The sequence below is a fragment of the Sceloporus undulatus genome, chromosome 8 (assembly GCF_019175285.1).
Source record: "Sceloporus undulatus isolate JIND9_A2432 ecotype Alabama chromosome 8, SceUnd_v1.1, whole genome shotgun sequence".
Taxonomy (NCBI): Eukaryota; Metazoa; Chordata; class Lepidosauria; order Squamata; family Phrynosomatidae; genus Sceloporus; species Sceloporus undulatus.
In genome coordinates, this window is record NC_056529.1 from 4,783,427 (window position 1) to 4,801,094 (window position 17,668).

Sequence of the window (17,668 nt, forward strand, 5' to 3'; positions counted from 1 at the left end):
TAGGGACCAGAGTCCTGCTCACGCCTTATGCGTGTGTATATTCTACAAATCCTAAGGTACCATAGGATAGAGCCTTGGCAGTTGAAGTGGCATAAAAGTGCTACAACTGTATAATGTGAATGAAACCTCAGTTTGCCCCCATGATAAGACTGCAACCTTTGACAAATGAATGCATCACAGACGATGGCAGAGCTGCAAAATGTTCAACTGAGGTTTTAAGTTACTGCAATGCTAGAAATCTGGTAGATGAAGGAAATTTCATTGGAAGAGCAGGATTCTTATTCAAGGCCCTCGGTTCCATTATCGGCATCACCCTTGGCATTCAAACTGTGCCACTAAAACCCATTTTCCAAATCCCAGCGATATCACCGAAGTGCACACCAGCAAAGAAAAGACGACGCATGCCAATAAAAGATATTCGCTTACAGTTTATTTTATTTTTTTTCGCCCGAAATTATTTCACATTTTTTTCCTTTTTTCTTTCTCTTACACAGCTACAGAACAGTAGTAGTAAATCCATCAGTAAAAGCAACGGTGCTAAGGATAAAACGTTGGCGTTGAGTTTATTCTCCTTTTTCTTTTCTTCCCTCGCTGAGTTTATCAGACAGCTCAGGACATGATAAGGCAGAAAAAACAACCAAACCCCGGCACGCAATATGCATTAAGACTTGAATTGTTTTCGTCGATGGATTATTTCATATATAAAAAAAAGGGGGGGGGAATCAAGAGATGAAGGAGACTCGAAATGTGAATAAACTACCTAGCAACAAATTAAAAAAACAAACAACAACCAGAGACAACCAGAATAGCAAAAGCATTGCTTCCCATTGAATACGATTAAATATATATATTTATATATATATATATTTTATATATATGTATAAAAATTACATTGCCTGGATGTTAAATCTCTTGAGGTGCCAAAAGAACCGAGTAAACATCTGCTAAAACTCGAAAAGAAAAACATTAAAACAAAAACCTTTCTTCATTTCTTTTAAAAAAGAGAAGCTGCTTATTGTGAAAATAATAATAATAATAATAATCCAAAAGCATGTTTATTAAAGAAAACACATTTTTTTTAATACAAGTTTCATCATTTTTTTTTCTGAGCAATTACGGAGAAGAATCAGGAAAAGGGGATAGTGGTCATATTTTCAGGCTGAAGCTTTAGAAACTGATCAAAGCAAAACAATCTCCATCTTACGAAAAGAAGATGGCAAATGAATTGTGTGAGGATGGAGGGAACAGAAGGAGAGAATCTGCCCTACGGAGGCTACATCCGCACTGGAGAAATAATCCAGTTTGACACCACTTTAACTGCCATGGTTCAAGGCTATGGAGTTCCGAGAACTGTAGTTTGTTGTGGCACCAGAGTCAAACTGGATTATTTCTGAAGTCCGGACGCAGCCACAGTTGCGTGGCAGGCTGAGCTTGCCTTTGAAATATTGGACGTAAACAGAAAACCAAACAGGCACGCCTTGGCAAATCTAAAGAAAAATTGTCGACAGTCCCCCCCCGAAATCTAACATTTCAAAAGATCATTACTTTACCACCTTAATTTACTAACCCTGACACAGTTTGAACAAGTATCTTGGTTACTTTATCCTCAACTGCCCATCTTTTCACTACTGTAGATCATGTCCCTTTGACAAATATGTTTAGGCCTTTGTAAATTGGAAATACAAATAAATTGGTGATGATCTGGACTGAGACTTTCTAAAGACAATTATTCAAAGAGGGTTTTCTGTTTTGTTTCTTTTTAAAAACAAACAAACAAAAAAAACAAAACACAGTAAGACCGCGAACTAGTTTATACAGTACTCTAAGCGAAACAAACCGAAACGAACAAAAGAGTTAAAAGAATTAACAACTCATAAATAAAGAGACAGGTCCCAGACCTGTTACTTGTGAACCATTTTCTTAAATAGGTGCATTATGTAAATTGTATGTACAACAAAAAATTACTTTGCATAATGATCATAAGAACAGAGCGAGAGGCGAAATCAGATGGGTTTCTTTTTCTTCTCTTGATTTCTCATAGTTTCTTTTCCTTTTTTTGAAGAGCATGAAAGATGAAAAAGCACCTAAGGATGACATCCATCCAAGGAGAACTATGAAAAACTGATGTATATTCTTCCCCCCGCCGACTTTCCATGTGGTGTTTAAAAACACAAACACACGCGCACAAAATAACCCAATGAAAGATCCAAACCGAACCCCCTCCCCTGTTTTTCTCCTAATCTCTTTTTCGAGGCTACGCAGTCTTGCCCCCCTCACCCCCGTTCATTTAAAACGCTGTCGAATGTCGCCGTCGAAAGCGGAAAGACTTAGGAGACCCAGGCATGCTCACCTATCCCTCCCACACACAAAGCCACACTCTGCTACCTCACAAAGACAGTTCCTAAAATCAAAGTCCTCAAATCTTGCTGCTCTCTATAAGTAGAAGCCAAAAGTTTATTTCTCTGCCTTCTTTTTTTTTTTTAGATTTTATTATTCATTTATTTTTTGTAAAAAAAAATTATTTTCTTCCCGCATCATCAAAAGCTACGAACGCAGCGCGAGAGAGTTCACCACGCCTCCGTGTAACGGACATCCACGTCTTTCAGGTTGGGCAATTTAGCCTAGAAGAAAAAGAAATGTAGAGGAGAGAAAGAAAAACGAACTGAATTACTGTATATACTCATGTATATCTCTAAAAATGTTAGTCAAAACATTGACTCAAAAAGCCTGGGTTGACTTATTGATGGGTCAATGCTGCTGGAATATGGACAAGATCTAGAGCTTTGGTCAACATGGACCATTATTTGGTCCATGTTGTTGGAATATGGGCAAGATCTACAATTTAAGTAGGCACAAGACCTAGAACATGGGTCAACATGGACCATTATTTGATCCATGTTGTTGGAATGTGGGCAAGATCTATAGTTTAAGTAGGTACAAGACCTAGAACATGGGTCAACATGGACCATTATTTGGTCCATGTTGTTGGAATAGGGACAAGATCTAGAACTTGGGTGAACATGGACCATTATATGGTCAATGTTATTGGAATATGGGCAAGAGCTAGAGTTTGAGTCAACATGGACCATTAATTGGTCCATGGTGTTGGAACAGTGACAAGATCTAGAACTTGAGTCAACATGGACCAGTGTTTGGTCCATGTTGTTGGAATACAGACAAGACCTAGAACTTGGGTCAACACGGACCATTATTTGGTCCATGTTATTGGAAGAGGGACAAGATCTAGACCTTGGAGTGGACCTAAATTGGTGGCAACCTGAAAACACATAACAACAGATGTTCCACAGGCACATGGCTTGGAAACATGACATACCTTGAGATCTTCATAGGTGTCAGCTGAAAGTTTGGTGCTGTTCATATTTAAACTACACAGGCTTTTCATAGCTAGGAAATTAAAACAACAACAACAACACAGTATGTTATAAATGACATACACAGAGGCTGCATGGTGGCATATCAACACTGCTTTATCAGTGGCTAGCATGCTAAAACTTTCACTGGCTGGCCTTTAGGAAGTAAGGCAGTTTAGTAAGAAATCTAGTAATATTTCCCCAGCAAACGTAAAGATTGGAGTCTCGATGTTTAAAAGGAATTAAACTTGTGAATCTGAAGGTGATGAAAAAGCCACAAGGGTTTTGCATTTCAAAAACATGTTGAAACATCTGAAAGACATGATGGAAATGAAGCCGACTGATATTAATTATTGCCTTTGTTTACAGTATTTTTCTTAGTTTTTGACACCAAACAAGGACTGAAAAAACACTGAAATGGCAGAGGCTGTCTAAACCCTATAACCAAGAGAGCTCTTCCCAGAGATCTCCTCTAACTCCCAAAGGTTTATAGGTAAGAAGTGCTTCTCTTTCTTTCCTCTGCTGCTATGGCGGATAACTGTAAGGCCACTATCAGCTGTAATCTTTAGCTTTTATGGCTCTTCTGGTGAAACTCCATTCCAACCTTAGACTTGTGGCCATGTTTACATATAATGTAAACACATGTACTAAAGCAAGGGAGGAAGTGTACAATGCTGACGTCATGGCATGCTTTCTTTTCCAGATCATCTCATAACTCAACATTATGATGTCTGGGTCTTACAAAAACAGCTAGGGAAGTGAAAGCATATTGCAAGTATACCACTGTAGAGGAGGGAACTTAGCTGAGTGGGAGAGCACATGCTTTGCAACCAGAAGGTCTGCAGTTCAACATTCAACATCTCCAGCTAAAGACAGTATGGCTGTCACAGGTCCTGGAGACACAACACCAGGGAAAAGGCAACACAGCAAGTAGATGACCACTGGCCATTACATACATTGCCTTCAAACTGGGGATGGTGGTGGTGGTGGGAGACAAGATGGAGGTATTAAGGTAAGATGATGGTCATCTGCTAGAGATGCTGCGTTGTAGATCTGTTGAGTGAACAGGAGGCTGGACAGCATCAGGAGCTGAGAATCTTTGGCCCTCTTGATGTTTTGATCTACAGATCCCATTAGACCTACAAATTATGGCTAATGGCAAAGGATTTGGGAAGCTGTAGTGTCTGCAGAGCTTTGACTTATTTAGCATAACATTAACATATTACTGTTGACTTTAAATTAAAAAAATAATGGATTAACATTAATTAATTTATTTAAAAATCTAAAATATTATTAATACTCATTAACATCTTAGTAATATATCACTGTCGTGTTTTTAAAAAAAATAAACAATAGAAATTATTTCAAATGACCCTGAAAGACATGAATTAAAGTAACAAGAACAATTAATTATTACCTAATCCATTAACACTGTGATCAATGAATAGTCAAAGTACAAGTTGAGTCTCTCTTATGTGAAATGTTTGTGACCAGAAGTGTTTGGGACTTTGTTTAGGATTTGGGAATATTTGCATACACATAATGACATATCTTGGAGATGAGACCCAAGTCTAAATGTGAAATTCCTTCATGTTTTGTATTCACTTTATACACATAACCTGAAGGCAATTTTATTTTTAATAATTGTGTGTGTGAAACAAAGTCTGTGTACAAAATTATGTCTCTTTCTTGGGTCTACTTACAGCTCAATGCTAGCAGGCCAGCATCCGTTACGGGTGTTTCACACAAGTTGAGCACTTGTAGCATTGTGAGGTGTTCAGACAGAAGCCGTAAACCTGCATCGCCAAACTGTGGATGGAAAAGACAAAGCAATGAGTTATGGTCACTCCACCATCCAAGTAAATTTTGTTTTTTGGAAGGAGAGGAAAGTCTCTGGGTGGTTCACACTGGAGCTATATTATTGTTGTTGTTATTATTATTCTTATATCTTCTTCTTACCCACCTCTCCCCAAGCCTCAAGGTGGGGGTACAATATAAATTAAAACACATCCAATCATTTAAACATTGCAAAAACACTGTGAAAACACATAAACGTAAGACACATTAAAACTATCCGACATAAGTTAACGTCGTAGTTTAAAAACGACTGGGTAGGTCTACAGGAAGGGAAACAGTGTTCCAGGTTATACACAAAAGTCATATCATGTGAAGGGTCCCAGCATGGATCCCTCGCGTTATATGTGGTCCCACTGTATTATTCTTATCTGGCCCCTTGCTTTGTCATAATATATTCCCTCCTCATTTCAGTGCCTTTGGCAATCTTGCAAAGGGTTTGCCCATGCTCTCCTCCCCACCACTGATCTCTCAGAGCATGTACCTGAGTCGACCACAGGTTCAATTGCTTGAGCGAAGGCAGCTTGATGAGATGCTCTGCACAGGCACTCGTGACGTTGGTGAAGGCCAGGCTGAGGTTCTCCAGGTTGCCGAAGGAACCTGAGCTTAACAATCGGGCCAGGTCTGCATCCTGAAGGGCAAAAGATTGCACAGATTGGACATATGGACTTTTGCAAATGAGGATCAGTGCCAGCAGGATGTTTCCAATCCCAACGTTTCTGACATATGGTTCAGTTCCTTTTTCTTTCCAAGTTAGCTGAACTGCGGCAACAGCATCACTAGTTTCTAAACTGGGAGCATTTTAATCGTCTGTGCACATTAATACACAGAATGAACTAGATTTCTTTGAATTAACTAGGATATGGGAAAATACATTTTTAATGGCATTTTTTGGGTTTCCACAAAGGAGAAACCATTGATATGTTGAAACTGTGCCACCTACTATGATGGCAGGGAGCCCTAGAAAAAGTTGCGTTGTTCAAAACACGGATACAGAGGTGATTGGTTTGTCGATTTACGTGACACATCTCCAATTAGTCCTCTTTTATAGTAATACAGAGCAGTAACCAGTTTCAAATGGAGATTTTTGGGAATAAGCCATAAAGAAAACCTCTGTCTCTTTAATTCCAACTGAAGCTCCATTAAGACATAATATTTAACATGTATATATTGTGATTCCTGAGTAGTCAAAGGAGTTCACATCTAGACTCACTCCAGAAGCTGTCAAAGTCAGTCATTCCCCTCTTATGATGGGGGACACCAAAAGGTGCACTTGATAGTTGCAACACTGGGTAGTAACACTGCTATCAGTGCTATTGTCACAATGCATCTGATGCAGAGTTGCTGTATGGGATCATGCAAAAGAAAAGGGTAACTCACTGTGGATTTTGATGGCAGTGTTAACCGGGTAGGACCTCCTTTCCTTTGCTGCAAAAGAAAGCAAGCAATGATTAAAATCAGAGGAACAAGAGCAAGTGGGAGACCACATACTTTGCCTGCAGATATCTCCAGTTAAAAAAACTTTAGGGCACCAACACATCTCTTAATTCTCTGTGTATAGAGGCAGTACACCTCTATTAGGAGACAAACTAATCCAGCAAGATCTGCATATGAATGTCTCCACCTCCATGCTTATGCATTCAGGGGCCTCCTATCTATATAAGGATTCTGTGTTTGTACTTTTGTAAACCAAGACTGGGCAACATGTAGAATTCCAGATGCAACTGGACTCCAGTTCCCATCAGCCCTAAACAATCTGGCCAGTGACAAGATATGATGAGATTAATAGTTCATCAACATATGGAGGGCCAAAGATTCTTTACCCTTGTTACAGACAGATTCATTAAGTCCATGTCATCTATCAGTGGCTAATAGTCATGACAGCTACATTTTAGCTCCAGGGTCAGAGATAATGTACAAGCAGGAGGGAGCTAGTACACACATGTATTTCTTGTGGGCTTCCCACTGTAGCATCTGGCTCACTACTTTGGACACAAGAACTACAGAAAAACCTTTGGTCTTATCTAAGGACTGACAGTCCTTAACACACACACACACACACACACCCCTGCAAGGATCAACAATGTTCATTAATGCAGCTGTATCTTCATGTATATAATCCAGTACAAGTCCTCCTGGACCATTAGCATTTCATGCTAGAGATGTAAATCCTCAGCCACTTTCTTTGCAAAAGAAGCAAAAAGAAATTTTCTTTTCAAAAGAAGCAAAAAGCAATTTCAGCCATTTTCCTCTTGCTGTGCAAAAGTCTTGAAAACTGCACCGTTTTCAAAGACCGTTCATAATATGGGATCTATTCTGAGCAAAATTAATGCATGGTGGTTTGCATAGAAAATAACATTTCCTGCATAGGAAATACCGTGCACTAAAATACTATTTTCCGCACAGAAAATGCTGTTTTCTATGCACGGCAACAAGAATGTGCCCGTCGTGTGGAAGTCTCACCCAGTCACCTTTCTATATGGCAGCCATGTGGAATTAAAAATTGATCCATGTGCAATTGATCCATGAAGGATCAATAAATGGTTCACTCTCCTCCTGTGAGGTGGAGGTTAATGGCACAGAAGATATGATTTGCTCAAGGCTAACTAGTATCTCTTCAGAGCAGAGCATGGGGAGCTGAACTGCAAATCCCAATGTGGAGGTGCTTTGAAACTTCTCCCCCAAGGGTACATGGAGAGTTTTAGAATCTGTCTTTAAAAAACCCATTTTGTCTTAGGGCCTGTCAAAAAAAATCCTTCAGTCTCTGCTTTTGTGCAGAAAAGGGGCTGCCAATTCACAGACTCACCAGCTCTTTTAACTCCCTCTGCCTGTCGCAAAGCTGCTCGTACATTTTCTTCCCCACATCCGTGCTCTCAAGGGTTGAGATGATCTGCAGCTGGGTGTCTTTATTGTCAATGATGTTGTACTCGAGCATCAAGCAAAGAATCTGGCAGGAGGGAAGAGAAGTTGACTCTGCAGCTCAGCTGTCCAAGACGTCTTTACAGCAATGCATCAAAGAGTGGATGTGTGTATTCAAAAGGAGCCTTAAGCCAAGCCGGAAACTAAAAAGCCTGATCCCAAGTTTATTTTCACAACAGCCCTGTGAGGTAATTAGCTCAGACCACTAGGTAAATGTCACAGCAGTGTGGACCTTTCAACATAAGTCTCCCTAGTCCAGCTCCAACATTATGTCCATTACACTGACATAGGAAATCTTTCTGTGTTCCAAGAAAATATATCTTCATTTTCTCACCTTTTTTGGCGCCAATTTAAACAGAAATTGAGAAATTCTCCCAAGCAGCAGAATAAATACTTCCGATACTATTGGCACACAGTATGCTTTGCTATAATGCAACAGTTGTGTTCCTAAAAACACCTCCACAGTATAGTAATTTGTTTGTATTCTTGGCTGTACACAGTACCCTCAGCGCTCTTTGCCAAAACCACATCTCACATGAGATGATTTTCTTTATACTGTTCCTCTATTCATTATCCATGTTACTGCCAATTCACATTGTAACAACACCAATTATATCATAACTGACGCTTATTTCTACTATTTGAAAAAGATAACTGTGTCAGTCTGTTTCATTATACAAGCTGGAATAAAAAAAGCAGTTTTTTGACACCTCTAAACGTAACCAGTTCATTTCAGCATACGTTTTTATGCATTACACCCCATATCTTCAGAAGCTTGAAAGAGAGATAAGTCCATTTGGTTCAGAATTTAATATTACTTATTTACATCATAGTAAATGGAAGAGATTGGCTGTACCTCCACCATTGTCTGGTTGCCTCTCAATGCTAGCAGCATGCATGGCCCTAGTTTGTTTTCAGCCAGCGAAAGCAGGAACTTTTTCGTCTTATAACAAGAGCCCATTAAAATATGAACCTGAAAGAGCAGAAGAGAGATCCAGGTTAGAGAGAAAACAGCTATGTGGCATTTAAAATGATGCCTGTATAAACAGAAGAACGCATTGCTACAGCCCAAGAGGAAATTTCACTCCATAAATAAATAATGAATATTTCTCCATCCCTTTCCTTCTCGGGTCCCTTTCCCTTCCTCTGGAAGGTCCTGAGTTGGCATGCCAGGGGCAGATGTTCATGCATCAGGGATCCTCCTCCCCAGTCCTAGGCTTGCTGCCTTGCTCTTCTCTCCAGTTTCCCCATCCCTTCTTTCTACTGGCCAGTGGCTAGGCCACCTGAGAAGGCTCTTCAGCCATGCTAAGCTTACCTTCCAGCCATAGCTTCCTCTCTCCTGTGGTCTGAGCATATTGGCTCACCACTGCTGTGATGCTTCAAGCCTAGTTCTCCCTATCCTTTGCTCTTATCCTTCCTCTTCTCCACTTCCTAGTTCTTTTCCATTCCTTGCTTCCTCTGATGCTTCTCCTGGCCTCCTCCTGTCAGTCTCCTTCTCCTGGAAGCTCCATGACACATCCAGATGTGGATGTGTGCTGTGGCCAGCGTTTTTTGTGTCTCCCACCACCACTGCTTCCCTTGACCCATGAGTGGCCAAGTCCCAACTTGCAGTGGGTTCCCCATTCTGAGCTCCCCACTACCACCAGTCAGACTATAAATTAAGTAAACAAACAAAACAGTAGCCACATACCATACTGGCAAACAGCTCCCCATCATCATCACATGCCACCCCACCAGGGCTGTAGAGCTGGAACCAACCGTCCTTGCCAGCACGCACACTCAGCAAACATGAATGGACCTACCGAAGAAAACACAGACAAGGAGAAGTGAGGAGCGCATCAACAAAACATGGCTGGTGGGCAAAACATGGCTGGTGGGATCTACTGGGAGATCCTCTGGGAGATCTGCGAAAGATCATAGAGGATGTTCGCCTCCCAACTGTTCAACAACAGCAGTAATCTCCCTCCCTGCAAAATGAGGCTTCCGGTTATTTCTCACTTCTTGCTGTGGGTCTACATTGCTGTGAAATCAATAACTGGTCACATTTCTCTGGGGTAGATTCTGTATTTACTCACTCAGAAATATTATCTCTGTAACATACACAATCTTGTCTCACTTCAGAAGCTAAGCAGGATCAGACCTGCTTAGTACTTGGATGGGAGACCACTAGAGAATACCAGAGATCTCCTGGAAAGGCTAGGAAAGAATCCCACCTGAGATCCCGAAGAGCCACTGTCTGTCAGACTTGACAACAATGGGTTAGAAAGAATTAAGATCTGACTTAATGTAAGGAATCTAGGTTCTTTAAATAGGATAACAGAGTCTTATGTTCGCATGCATGGGAGGGAAGGGGGAACGGCAAGATCAAGGAACTGATCTAAAAAAGCTGAGTATGCTTTGGAACTCAAAGGTACATAAAAGCCAGAACATGCCTCTCCCTTTGATTGTGATGCTGCAAAGAGACTTACTTCTTGCCTTGGATCTTCTGCAAATCTTTGAATGACGTACTTCAGCTCCCTTGAAAGGGCAAAAAGATAAAACAGAACAGAGGGGGGAAAAAAGAAGGAGAAAGATGACTGGCCGTCCCACTTGCTTCCAAAATTTACACAGCTGTTGCATTTCATTTTAGTTACACTTTAAGTGATTGATACCTCTCTTCTGGAGAGGTTACAAGGAGATGAGTGGAGAGAAAATTTCACAGGGAGGAATGATGAGCTCTTAAGAGTTGCCAAGGCGGTGCGTATGGACTAGGAAAGGATTTTGCAACTGGGGCAATCCATCTTGCACTTTCTAGCACAGGAAAGCAATCCCAGTTGTTCGGCCTGCAGCTCTTAACAGTTTCCATCCCTTCCTGATTCATTTCCAGCACTAACTGTTTCTTCATAGCCAAGCAGAAGACGTGCATGCCATTTTTCTTATAACTAGTTCACAATAATCACACTGCACAGACTTTGCTGGGACTATGCAACTTCAAATTTGGGGTGTGTGTGTGTGCTTCAGCTAAAGAACTAGATTAGAAAACATATCTCTGACCCAAATACAGGGAATTGTCGAGATTCATTTGAGAAATTTGTGTGTCCTTTTTAATTCTACAGTTCTGCTTCTATCCATACCTTTCAAAACCTCAGCGCTGAAAGATGTGAGAAAGAATCTCAGCTATGCCTGGCTTATTTATCTCACCACAGAAAATTGTTTTAAGCAAACAGGTACTTACTTTGTGAACTTCTCATGTGCAAGAGCCCTGAAATAAAACAAACAAAATGATGAGTGATTTCCTTTCCTTTCCTTTGAACAGATTTCCCCCAAAATAATCACAAGTACATGAGTTCAAGAAGCACTGAAAAATGACTTATGCTTTACGTTGTATATGATGCACAGAGTATTTACAAATCTGCAATTTGGGGGACAAGAGATGCTTTGTTGAGGGTTCATCCTAGGGGTGCTTTGCTCCGCTGTCTAGCAGTAAATAAATAGAAACAAAAAGGAAGAAAGAAAGAAAGAAAGAAAGAAAGAAAGAAAGTCAACACAGAACTTGATCTGCAGGGAAAAGCTGTAATCAAAGAAGCTAATGGAAACTTTTAAGAGATAGTGACACAAACGGCACATTTGTAAACAGGCTTTTCTGCTCTGTCCAAGTCCCAGGTGTGTTCATTAATTGCACTGCAATTAAGGCACAGTCGCATCTAATTAGCGTGGCCCATTAGTCAAGCAATTAGCGGTCACTCTCGCAGAGTGCCTTGCGTCATGCCATGACACCGATCTGCGTTCCAGTCCAGGGTCCTTCGCTAGGGCAAAACGATGGCAGGTCCTTGCATTCATCCCCAGCCCTTGTGAAAGAGTAGCCATCTATGGCTCCAGGCCATTGGGGGACACAATAAGCTGGCAAATTGGACAATTACAGGCTGGTAATGTTTGCCCTCTGAGATCTGCTATTCATAAACATTAATGGGTTTCAGAGGGAGGCCAACAGCAACTCTGGAGCTGCATTCAAACACCGCTTACAGAACAATGTATGGTTCTGTTGTTGTTTTTTTCATTGGGGTGTCCTTGTCCTATTATACTTTCTGGCACAATCGCTTGTTTGATTCCATGTGACAATCAATCCTGTTCACCTCTTACTTTCTGGGGCATAATCTCAAGTCTAGTATGAGCCGCAGCAAATGGGATCTGTCTGCCCCATTGGGAGGTAAAAGTAGCTGTGCAACCATGGCTTTTCTGGACTTAGGCCAAAGGTGCAACAGACAGAGAATTCAGGACATGTTCTTCCAATGCACCTCAAAGCTGCCTTCAAACCACAAGGGGAAAAACACTGGCATACTGAACATCTGAAGTCCTCTGGTTCTGGCTCAAGGTGACCAGACATCTTCCTTTTCCTGGACATGTCTTTCATTTCAACCTTCTGTTCCAATTCCAAAATGTCCTCCATTTTTAGCATGGATTTACATTTATATTAGTGTAACGTCCTGCATTTTTCTTGAATGTTCTACATTGTGTGGTGCCTTGCCCTCCTTTACAGTTATGACGTCTGTTCACCCTCTTCTGGCTTTCTCCATTTGTTTCACTGTTCACTGATGTTGTCTCTTGTTCCTGCATCTGTGACTCTCTCCTCCTTTTCTGGGGAAAGCAAATGAAGCATCCCACAGACAGAGGAAGACGTATGTGGCAGAGCCAGTGCACAGAAGCTTCGGATCATATTTGATTTACTGTTGTGTCTGTCAGTTGAGGTTGGAAGTTAGAAAAAGAGTGGCTCTAAAGGACGCTCTCTCTCTCTCTCTATATATATATATATATATATTTGAGCCAGTCTGTTTCAATTCTATGAAGAACAAATGCTCCTGCTAAAGTATTCCCTTATAGGCAGGGATGGGCAACTGTGGCCCTCCAAGATGCTGGACTGCCTTAGCCAGCATAGCCCAGGGTAAAGGATAATGGGAGGTGCAGTCTAGCAACACCTGGAGAGCCATGCATTCTTCACATTCTGTCGAGAATGCTTTGATTGTGTATTCTTGCATGGCAGTGAGTTGGACTTCATGGTCCTTGTGGTCTCTTCCAACTCTTGGATTCTAGGATTCATTCCTGCCTCAAGCTCAATTTTTATCTCAAAGTCTAATTTTTGCCTAACTCTTTTCCTCCTTAGATCTTGGGGGGGGGGAAATCTCTGAATGAAGTTTAGAAAATGTTTGGCATCTTTCAGCTAATGTTCTCACCATCACAAGATCTGAGGGAGTTTCATCTCAAACTCTGCCAGAGATAGAGAACGATGCACACAAATCTTGCTCAAAAGGAACTAGTTGACATTAACTTACTCTTTGGGGAATGGGATGGGTTGCAGCAAACTGGCAAGAGCTGGTCTCCAGTCATCATAGTCTGACCTGCAATGAGAAAACTGCTGTTATGGCCTAAACACCATGTACAACTCACTTGTTGAGACACCAAGAATAATCCTATTGCTAATCACCCATTCACTTGTCAAGTAGGTAGAGAGCCTTTCTAGTCAATGATGATGAGAGATGCAGTCCAACAGCCTCTGGAGGACCTCACACTTCCCACTCCAGCTGTTGACAGTATTTGGCAAGCCAAGACTACAGCTTGCGGAATCCCTCAGCCACCATGGCCAGGGATTTGGAGAGCTATAGTCCAAAATAGGAACACTCTTAAGCTCTGGGAGTGATGGACAAAAACAAAGACATGGCCGAACCCAGGTTTATAAACCCTATATTTGTAGGACAAATGCTAGAATGCTTGTAGTACTCCAGGATTGGTACCTCTTATTTTAAAAACCAAGCATGATTCACCATTTATACCGAAGGAAGCAACAGTCAGGAGAAGAAAATTCCCTATCCAAGTGCATCTCCTCTTCGAATGCCTCCTATCCCCAATTCAGTTGGCTATGGCTACAAAGCAGGGACTTCTCTTTAAAATTTGTACACTAACACACACACACACACACACACACACACACACACACACACACATGCCAATGAAGAGCACCTGTACATTCCTTGCAGTGCAATTGTATCTTTGGAGTTTGGGAAAGCTTGTGAGTGGCACGGTGCCAGGCTGCTAAACATGCAAAGCTTCTCTAAATAGCTGCATACCATACAGTAAGCTCTCCTTTCCTGCTTGAAAGGTGTAGCACACATTGGCCAGTGACAAATGCAGCCAACGTGAGCCAAAAGTGGGCTTCTTTTCTTCTTCTTCTTTGCTCTTAGACACAACCCATGGCCTTTCCCCCTTTCCCAGTGTCGTCTTTCAGTACAAAGGAAAAAGCTGCCCAGCTGGTCACGTAGACCCCAAGCGACTGCAAAGATGTTATCAGCAGCCAGGGGCAACCCTGATAAACATGCCATCAGAGAATGCGCTGGGGGTATTCGGGGTATGGGACTGACCTATTGAGGAATGCAGAAGAGGTGGAGGCAAGCTGGAAGAGAGGGCCTTAGGCAGCCAAGTCCTCTCTACTCTGGTCTCCTTCTCTGCAGAAGACATCAGCTGGCAACGTGATAACAACCTTTTGTGGTTCCCTAATTGGCCCATTTATTTCTTTATTGCTTTTGGGCATTATTGCTCCCCAAAACAGAACCCAATTAAACACTTACATAACAACCAATTTGTTACAATCAGTGTTAAAAACAACAGCAGCAAGACCAAAATCAATATAAACCTGTCAACAAAACAGTGAAGGTAGCCAGAATAACAAGGAATATCAGAAAGGGCTCCCTTCCAAAAGCTGAACAAGAAAGAAAGGTTTCTATTCCACTGCAAAATAAGTGAGCAGTCTATTGCAGGGGTTTTTGGAGCTACTAATAAAAAGACTCTGCTTTTTGTGTGTGCATGAAAGCCAACCCTGTTTCCAAACAGATTAAAATATGAACCAGTACCTCACTGTCCAACCTTAAACTTCATGAAAATTTATAAGGAGAGAGGCCCACTGTGAGAGACTGCAACTAGGCAAGCTTAGTAACAGATTTCAGTGGAGAAAAAAAAGTTGTATGTGTTGTAGATTCTCCATAGTTTCTAAAGTGAAAAAGGCACGCAATTGCAAAACCAATTCTCCTTTTACCTCATCCATCAGGTACTTCAGCGTACTGTAAGGCAGGGATAACTTATAGGACAAGGACTGAAACTAGGAACATGTGTGTGTAAAAATGTGCTCTATCACTAAGCTAAGGTCCCTCTCCCATATATGTTATCAGAGAGGGCTAAAATCAATCTAAGATCGGCATATGGAGTTGAGCGACTTGTATGAGTGCCACTGTATTCAGAAATTCATGTATTGATTGCTTTTGCAATACATACCGGGAGCCCTACATTTCCATCTTTCACCAGTCGCTTCTGAGCTGGCACTTCCCCAAAACAAACCCACTAGATAATCCTCAAATGGAAGAAGCAGAGGAATCACTGGCAAGCAAAGAACAGCCCAGAATTCCAGGCAACATCCCAGTCTTGTAAACTATGCTCAAGGGTCAATGTACAAACAAAAACTACCCATTTTCATCAGTTGGATGCTATTTTTGGAGCTCCACGAGTTGGCCGGATGCCTGCTGCAGACATTAACAGCAGCCTTAGATTTATTGCTCTGCTATTTGAACATCTCCCTAGATGCCTACAGATGTTGAAAAAGAGAAGGCTGGCTGAAAGCCATCTCAACCCCCACTCCCTGGTGGCTCAGGAGGGCCTGCTATGAAAGGCATGGAAACAGCTACTCACAGCATCTTAAGTATTTCCACATAGCAGCCGAGGGTACGGTCTGCCTGGGCACTGAGTTCAATGCTCATGGTGCTGCAGGTGGGGCTGACCATCAAGCAGTCTATCAGGTTGGGCTCACTGTCATTGCCCACATTGGCCGTCATCTTCTGGTTGGCCGTGTTGTTGCGTTCAACCTCCACGTGGATCTCATTCGACGTGACAATGACTGACTTCAGGCGAGACTCATTCAATGTGGCCTCTTGGGACACCAGGTCAGGACTTGTGTGGAGGAGCCGGAGAGGCAAATTGGGCTTACGGTCGCACGGCTGCTGGCAGCCATTCCGAATTTCCTTCAGACTTGGAGAATTGTCCCGGCTACATTTTTAACAAGAACAATAACAACATCAGCAAAAACAGCAACAGCAACAACAGCAGCAGAACAACAACTGTACAATGGGTCCTTGGTATCCACTGGGGTTTGGTTCCAGGATCCCCTGTGGATACCAAAATCTGTGGATGCTCAAGTCCCATTATATACAATGGCATAGTAAAATGGGTGCCCCTTACATAAAATGGAAAAATCAAGGTTTGCTATTTGGAAAGAAAAAAAATGAAACACATTTTTAAGCCATGGATGGCTGAATCCATGGATGCAAAATCCATGGATATGGAGGGCCAACTGTACTAGCCAGCCATAGCAAAAATACCAGGGATCAGTCATCCCTGCAACAGAATCTTTGTTTTCTGTCTCTTGCCACTGTTTGTCACTTTATGCCAAAGGAAAACAAACATCTCCTAAAATAATTTATAGAACAGGTTTCATTTTGTGGCAGCCTATGAATTTGGCCAGAAGAGGAAAGAATGCAGCTCATCCCCCCAAGTGGCAAAACACTGTTACAAATGACACACATGAAATAAAATGACATGTATACTCTAGTTATGAAATTTAAACTGGACATGTTCCTTGCAGCATCTGCCACCTGATGCAGCAGTCGTACTCATATCTGCCATCATTAGGCAGAAGCTGAGCCGTTTAAAAATAAAGGTACCTTTCACATCTGGTGTGAATCAAAACCAAAATCAAAAATGAAAAAGAATCCACCAAAGGGAAAGAGAAGGCCATCAGTTCAGAGGCACAATAACTGACCTGTTGATGAACTCTTCATAGCAAGAATAAATGGCTGCTAAACAGACTGCGACGAGATTTGGAAGGACTCTGGGATGGGGGCACTGTCCCGTAGGGCCATGCATGCTGGAACGACAACAAAACCATCAATGGATGAGGGGATAAACACAAGGCAATGCTGTCGCACTAAAGAAAACAAAGGCAAAGTCTCTGGTAGCCTTCCTCTTGGCTGCACTGGATGGGAATTGTAGCTCAATACAGCTAAAGGCTTTCAGGTTGGGTAAGGCTGTCCATGGGAACAAGACGCAGCACAGCACTTAAAACAAAACCAATTTGCAAAACTGGCGCTGGCCACCGCAGCTTCAGATGATGAAAAGGTGGCTGAGAATGGAGAAGAGAGAATTAAAGGGTTGACATCCTCAAAGAGTGGCACACATTTGCGCCAGGCAACCACTGACCTGTGAATAAACTTCTTCACCACTTCCATGCCAGCATTCAATTCATTCAAAGCCAGAATATACTCCTGAGTAAAGAGCCGCAACCGTGGGCACTTCCCAAAATCCTGTCCAAAACAGAAGAGAGGAACAATAAAGCCATGAAAGGATGGATGTTGGGCTTCAGGCAGACCTAGAAAGAGGACACAGTCATACAGTGCAGACATGTTAGCTGTCTTGAGTCTCATTGGGAGAAATGAGAATAAATTAATAAAATC

At 41.8% G+C, this 17,668-nt stretch overlaps 1 protein-coding gene across 6 annotated transcripts in view; it reads right to left on the bottom strand.

Moving 5' to 3' along the window:
- Positions 1–415: 415 nt before the first annotated feature.
- LOC121937511 (c-Maf inducing protein) overlaps positions 416–17,668 on the bottom strand; it is a 117,231-nt gene continuing 99,978 nt past the window's right edge. For all 6 annotated transcript variants that reach the window (XM_042480749.1, XM_042480748.1, XM_042480751.1 and 3 more), the window contains 14 exons: positions 17,415–17,518; positions 16,978–17,082; positions 15,852–16,205; positions 13,451–13,516; positions 11,359–11,385; positions 10,613–10,661; positions 9,835–9,942; positions 9,001–9,117; positions 8,032–8,172; positions 6,606–6,653; positions 5,710–5,856; positions 5,075–5,180; positions 3,335–3,405; positions 416–2,621 (listed from right to left, as the gene is read on the bottom strand). In XM_042480749.1, coding sequence (XP_042336683.1) covers positions 2,568–2,621; positions 3,335–3,405; positions 5,075–5,180; positions 5,710–5,856; positions 6,606–6,653; positions 8,032–8,172; positions 9,001–9,117; positions 9,835–9,942; positions 10,613–10,661; positions 11,359–11,385; positions 13,451–13,516; positions 15,852–16,205; positions 16,978–17,082; positions 17,415–17,518 — 1,497 coding nt within the window. In that variant the 3' untranslated portion in view covers positions 416–2,567. The remainder of the gene's footprint in view (positions 2,622–3,334; positions 3,406–5,074; positions 5,181–5,709; positions 5,857–6,605; positions 6,654–8,031; positions 8,173–9,000; positions 9,118–9,834; positions 9,943–10,612; positions 10,662–11,358; positions 11,386–13,450; positions 13,517–15,851; positions 16,206–16,977; positions 17,083–17,414; positions 17,519–17,668) is intronic.